Raw genomic sequence first — 6,855 nt, 5'->3', positions numbered from 1 at the left:
TGAACCATAGGAGGACTGGCCTTGAGGCTTTAACTGTGTTAGAGAGACATGGTCTGACAGCCCTCACACCAAATGCATTACAGGAACTGTCAGAACTAAAGGGGAGGGAGGGCTACTGGAGAAGCATGTGCAGTTCAGCTGGCATGGCCCTCTGCTATAAAACATGCAGAAAAGGGACTGAATGTCTGATTCTTCTGGGTGTCCATAACGCCCTCCACTGGTGAACACATGCACAGAAAGAGTAACAGGAAAGCACTCTGCTCCTGGATATGAATGTTAAGGGCTTTTTTGAGGGGGTGGGGAGAGAGAACCTTTACTTTTGTCAGTAAGAAAAACAGATCCCATTCTATTGTGCACTCAGAGATGAGTTGGGGGGGATGGGTGAAGGGTCAGAGAATAGGCCAGGGTACAATGGCCAGGTGCTGGCAAGGAAGAGGGCGCATTAAAGTCAGAGTTTAAAGGGAAACGCATAAGCCAAAGAGAGGAATTGTGTTTCTGAAGCCACTAGGTAAATGGAAAGAAGTTCCTTTATAAATGTCACACCAAGAGTGTGAGCTAGGGACTAGAGAGACTGTAACGGGAGGCGATTTAGAAGCGCAGAGAGATCGTGGTGAAGCAACAGATTTCTGACCAAAGAGGCCCTGGGCTCTAATTTTGGAGGAGACATTGTAGCAGGGCCGGCTATCCAGGTGACCACCCGGGACACCGTGGTCAAGAGGGAGGTGCACACTGTCTGTGGAGTCAGAAGCTGCTCCTGACTAACAAGGTACTGTGTAGGGGGTGCCTAGATTTCTCCCTTCTCCCTCACAATGGAGGAACACTGCGGGGAGAGGGGGAGCAGTGACTCTCAGATGCTGCTCACCCCCCAATATTCCTCCATGCTCCTCCAAGGGCCTGGGGGGGAGAAGGGGGCGTGAGAAGAGGAGCAACACCAAGCACTCACTGCATCCAGGTCAATTTCCCCACCTGGGCTGGGCAGCGAGCATCAGAAGCTGCTGCTCTGCTGCCTTCCTCTTATGCAGCCCAGGTAGTGAAAGTGACCCAGGGAGCCCTGACATGGCTCCTCCCTTCACTGCCCCCTAGGGGTGTGTGGTGGAGCAGCATGGGGGAGGGGGAGAGTGCGACTGAATAACAATGCCTGCTGCTCCATGCATTCAGGTCAGTTTCCCCACATGAGCACAGACAGCAAAGCTCAGGATGGGGGTGCAGGGGTTAGGGGCAAAGGGGGCAGAGTGCAGGGGTTGGGGAACCTGCGGAGCCCACAGAGGCCAGGTGTAATGGGGGGGGGGGAGCTGGGGGCACCACACACAAAAAGGGGACAGGGGCACCAAAATGCACGTTTGCCCAGGCCTGCACAGATTGCAGGGAGATTGCTACAACTAGCACAGACCAGCCATGGACATTTAAACCACTGGCAAGGAGAGCAGCTAACAGGAGAGCTGCACTAGTGACAGAACAACAATGGAAGTGCTTAAGATTGATTCTTACGGAAAAGGGGAACATTGGCACTCGGTGGCTAGGAGAACAATGAAACCTTGGCTCTGCCTAGGAGATACAAACAGGGCAGCAAAGAAACCCTCACAAAGGTGCTATTGTAGCCTCAGTAGCCAAGAAAGTTGCCCCAGTCTGAACTGGGGGAAATGTCTGAGAAGTAAAACACTAGACTAACTCTCCAGAGGAGTATCTGCCCTTATTTTAGCTTCTCATGAAGCTAACTGGATGGATTTCAACAAGCCCTTATTCTAAGCGCAATTTAATCTACTTGACTGACCGAAAGCACAGACAGGGAAAATGTGGTTCAACTAAGCTTGTAAAAATCTGGTGCCACTTATTGTAGCACTTGAGGTTTTTTGTTTTCCAGTTTTCCACAAGTGACTGATGAACAGAAGGAGGGATCCAAAGGAAGTTAGTGATCATGAAGTTTAAATACTCCAAACAACTGGAAAACAGCTCAACTGTGGATACACTCCCTTTCTTGCAAAACAGTCAATATTCTGCTTAGATAAAATAGTATCTATCCCATGAGCTGATTAGAGCAGTTAGTTACTCGTTAACATCTCATAAGTGAGCCTCTTACCAATTTCAGAGAAATTAGGTTGTATCCAATGCACATTCAATAGAGCAAGAATCTATAACCAGAGAAGACTAGAGAGAGCTTAAGAAAGAAGTTGGATGAAGAGTAGTTAACAGGTCCACTCTCTTACAATTTGCTGGTTTGCTTAAAGAATCCAGCTGAATCTTACCCACTCAGGATACAACAGATTTAAAACCCACTTTAGGGTCTCCCCAGAAATAGGCATTTCCACAACCATGTCCTGAACAGCACAGGCAGTAATAGTTGTTACAGTAAGAGTATGTCACTCATATATTCAAAAAAATGTCACCTGACCAACGATATTTTCATATATTGTGACTATGTAGTCTGAATTAAAGAATATTTGAAAACTAGGTAGGGGAACCTACCAATGTAATACATTACTCCTGCAATGCCTGGCTATTAAAGCAAAATGAAGCATGTTTGAAAAAACATGACAATGTGATTTAGCAAGCTACATCATTTAATTTCCACTGAATAATATTTTACATCTCCCACCAGAGGCTCACAAAGCATTTTACAAACATTAATTAAGCCCATCAATGTGTTCAGGCTATGTATTATCCCCACCTGAACAGATAGAGGTACAGAGAATTTGTGTGACTTGCCCAAAGACACAAAGGAAGTCCAGGGTAGGTAGGAGTGATGATAAAACCCAGGATTCCTGACTTCCAGTCTATTGCGCTGTGTATGAGACCATGATGCTACCGGTAACATTTACAATAGGGGAGCAGCCAGAGGCCCCAAGCAGGCTAAAGGGTTAGCCATGGGAGGTTCTTTACAAACTCAGGTAGACCATGTCCCTGAGCTTGCAATCTAAGACAAGCAACAACAAATAGCTGGAAGAGACAGGGATAAAGATACAGTTTATAATACACATCTGAGGTATTTTTAGTCTTGGAAATAAATATCAACTTCCCTAGTTACCCCACAACCCTCTGCCCATTAGCCTTACCTTTAACACAAGCTGCTTCTGATAAACATCACAGCCAAATGGGCCCCTATAACAGATTTCCTCTTAAACTGTACAGCTCTGAACCCTTTAGGACCATCGTTTAAGGATTCCTACAACAGGCTCAGTGGTTTTCACCAGTTCTACATTTTAAGAGGAAAGGTTTCAGTTAAAGTTTCCTGGTCTTGAGCAGGGATGTGCAATAGGAAAACCCCCCCATTACTCTGGTATAACGGCCAGCAAGACATTCAATGGGTATGCCACAGGGTCCACTCACCACAAGGGCATCTCCTCCTGGCTGCTCTGGGGATTAGCTCCTTCCCAGTCCAATGCCCCGTCTGCCACTCATTTGCACACCCTGCCATGCTTCTATCGGTCTCTCTGCATGACTCAGGGTGTTCTCTCCTCATGTCTTGGCCTTCTAGCCAGATCACTGTAGTCCCCTTCCAGACATAGGGAAGTCCCATTGAACAACTGCCCCAGGCAGTCTTCGGCTCCACTGCTCAGCCTGTGCCACTTTCCATGGGGCTGGTAGGGAACCCCAGGCCTGTCCTCTACTCCAGGTTCCAGTCCAGGGACCCTATATCTAGCACTGTGGCCTGCTTTCTCCCTGATCCTGTTACTCAATTCCTGGACTACTTCCTACATCTTCTGGCTCCCAGATTTACCAGCCCAAACTCCCTCTTCCCAGGGAGTCACTGTAGACTATTTAACTCTGCAGCCCCAAACACATCTCCCTTGGAGTGACTGCAGCCTGCTTCCCAGCTTTCTACCAGCCCCACCCATTCCTTCTCAGCTGGGCTCCATCATCAATCAGCCTCTCAAGCTCTGGCTCTCCCTCAGGTGCAGCCTTTCAGGTTAATTAACTAATGTAACCTGCTCTGTCTGAGGTGAACACCCCACCACAGGGTAAACACCAACTTCTCTGTGAATGAGTCCTAATAATCTGCACACTGCTCAAAGGGCTCAGCCTGAAATAATTTAAAACTGCTGCTTAAGTCTCCCATAAGGGCCTCACACAGGTACCTCGAGCACCTTTTGCTGTTATTTGTGGCCAATCAGATCACACTTCCGGAGGAGCAAGCAAAACAAGCAGAGGCATCAATTAAATCATTCTCAATTCCACACCAATCAATTAAGACTAACTCTAGGTGCACAGGTCAATTCCTTTCCCACTCCTCCTGGCCCCACCCAAAGCCTAAAGGATGCAATTTATCTGTGACACACCTTGCAAAGTCTTGCACTGCAGTAACCATCTCTCAGACCAATGAGATCCAGCGCCCTCTGGAGTCAACAATCCTGAGTCAGCCACAGGGGAACCCTGGAGCACAACACAGCACACTCCAGCCCCTGCTACCCAGAAGCAGATAACCAAGGTCCAGCACCCAACTCCTAGATGGTAGCACCTTGTTCTGCCAGTTGATGGAGCAATTTTTCTATGTATTTGGGGTGGGGTATAAGTGAAATTTTCCAGGCACCCAGCTCCCTGATATATTGGAAAGGAAATTTTGTTGCAAAGCATTCTTTCGAATTGATTTGTTAATGAAAGGGAGACACAAGCACTGTTGTTATAGCCCTTCCTTCTGGTTAACAGGCCTCTCAAATCCAAATAGCTTATTGGGGAGGAAACTGATGCATGCCCAGGTGGAGAAAACCATTTTTTAAGAATTTCATAGGGAGGTAGGAGGGACTCGAGGGTTAGTGAGGTTTTCCAGCAGCAGAGGGAGGGGCAGGTCAGGATTTATAGCCATTTGTAACTCTCACCCATCTGTAGCATAGGGCTCTCAATACAGCCTACCATTAGCAGCTCCCAGTCCTCTTGGGCTGGGAAGCAGGGGTAAAGAAGGTGGGCGACAGAAAAATACATGCAGGGGAGGGAATGAGCATGAGATGCAAAGTGGGGAGCAGGCTGTGGGACGGGGTCAGTGGAATAGGAACCCTTATTCTGTGGAAGGAAGGGAAGAGGAAGTGGAACTTCAGCTGCTGCATTTGTCTGCAGTTCCCCAAGAGCTAAGATCTGCCTCACTCAAGGGAGTCTGTGATAGGCACAGACACAGAAGAGAGTAGCTCCACCACAGAAACCCCCCCAGCAGAAGGCGACATGAGCCTGGGCAACACAGACCTGGTCCCAAACGTAAAAAGGAACCACAGGTAAGCAGAGACCTCCTGCATCATGAGCGGCCTGTTGAGTTGCTTGGACAGCCCCTGCCGCTTGAGGAGAAGCCAGCGTAGGCGAGGAGGCTGGTTTCCTGGCATTGGAGCCTATGCTGATTTTATGGTAACCTCTGCACAATTTCCAGACTACAAGAAGCCAAGCAGACAGCGATAGCTGAAAGTATACCAGGCAACATGGAGCCAGCAGGGCCTTCTCTATTTGTCAAGCAAGCTTAGGGAGTAAGGAAATATTAGGACCATCTACCAGGCATATCATCAGGCAAACCCCTGAGCCACCTGAGAGATAAGGGGCCTATAAGCCACTAAGAATGAGACAGAGGCATCCTTATTAGGGGCTTTCTCTGGAGAACTAAAAGCAGGAGCTGTAGGCTTTGCTTTCCAAACAGAAATATATATAAACATACACTGCAAGCTCCTTAGCATTGCATTGCAGTAACCATCCCTGACTGTGGCCACTTTTACATGGCACTGAACACGCCGCTGGTGCTCAGTGAATAGCAGAGCCCCACACAGAGAATGGAGCTCATGGCTCAATTTGAAAGCAGAAATGATGCTGCTTTAAACTGATGTCATTCATAACGGAAAGCCGATGCAGAGAAGGGTGTATTAAAATGCTAGCTGACACACCACATAGTAAGGCACAATAAAAGCAAGTGCTCCAAAAGGCCTCCCAAAATAATAATAATAAAAAAAAATTAAAATACCAACCATTAAGACGAGGGAAAGTTGTTTATAGATTGATTAGCCCTGGGAATTGACATTTCCTAGCCATTCAGGCACCCTTGTAATAGTCTAGTTTGTTGTGTAGTGCCTCCTCAAACAAGGCTTTCCAGGGACACAGTATAAAAATCCCCATGGGCAGCATCTCTTGATGATGTCACTGCATTTTCCTTAATATAGTCTTTAAAAGGCCCTCTAAGCCCTTCCCCTCCAGACACTGCTTCTTCAAGAGAAGTCCTTGCTTTAAAAAAGGGGATGGGGGTCCCTAGACAGGAGCTTGCTCCTGGTTATTCAAGTCCATTATAATTTTTTAAGTCATTTCTTCCACTTCTGCTTCGGATCTTTGTTCTTCTTAAATTTCTTTTGTTGTTTTGGTCCTTTTTCCATGTCTAGTTTTCTCTTCTTTTCACTGAGAAACAGGAACAAAACATTTGTTAAAGAGAATTTCCATTCAACAGGGGAACAGGCCTCCACAGAAACCTTGGCTACCAGGTCCCCAAAGGAGAGGGTGTGGGGGGGAAAGAATTGATCCCATTTCTTGGCTCATTTAAAGCAGGACTAGTGAGAGCACTAAGGAATATGGCCTAGATTTTCTGGTGTCTTGTGATTTTGGGTGCCCAACTTGAACCACCTTAAAGTAGCCTGATTTTCAGAGGATTGGTGCTCAGAACCTTCTTACAATCAAGCCTCTTGAAGGCATCTCATGTTCGGCACAGAAACTGGGGCACCCTAAAATTATTAGATACTTGAAAACATAGGCATACAAATAACAGTCCTGCACTGGGCTTAGGCTGGGGGTGGATGGATCAAATGTAACAAATCTGTGGAATCTCCGATTTCAATTACATTTTAAAGGTCCTTGTATGTTTTTTTAAGATGTGTAGGGGCTCATTTACTGCTTCCAGGATTCACA

At 47.0% G+C, this 6,855-nt stretch overlaps 1 protein-coding gene across 3 annotated transcripts in view; it reads right to left on the bottom strand.

Moving 5' to 3' along the window:
• Positions 1-5,932: 5,932 nt before the first annotated feature.
• Positions 5,933-6,855, bottom strand: part of NAT10 (N-acetyltransferase 10) — a 34,290-nt gene continuing 33,367 nt past the window's right edge. For all 3 annotated transcript variants that reach the window (XM_054027748.1, XM_054027746.1, XM_054027749.1), the window contains one exon: positions 5,933-6,351. In XM_054027748.1, coding sequence (XP_053883723.1) covers positions 6,258-6,351 — 94 coding nt within the window. In that variant the 3' untranslated portion in view covers positions 5,933-6,257. The remainder of the gene's footprint in view (positions 6,352-6,855) is intronic.

The sequence above is a fragment of the Malaclemys terrapin genome, chromosome 4 (genome assembly GCF_027887155.1).
Source record: "Malaclemys terrapin pileata isolate rMalTer1 chromosome 4, rMalTer1.hap1, whole genome shotgun sequence".
In the NCBI taxonomy this organism is placed as follows: domain Eukaryota; kingdom Metazoa; phylum Chordata; order Testudines; family Emydidae; genus Malaclemys; species Malaclemys terrapin.
The sequence above is the reverse complement of the archived record's forward strand: the minus strand, read 5'-3'. Positions and strand labels throughout refer to the sequence as shown.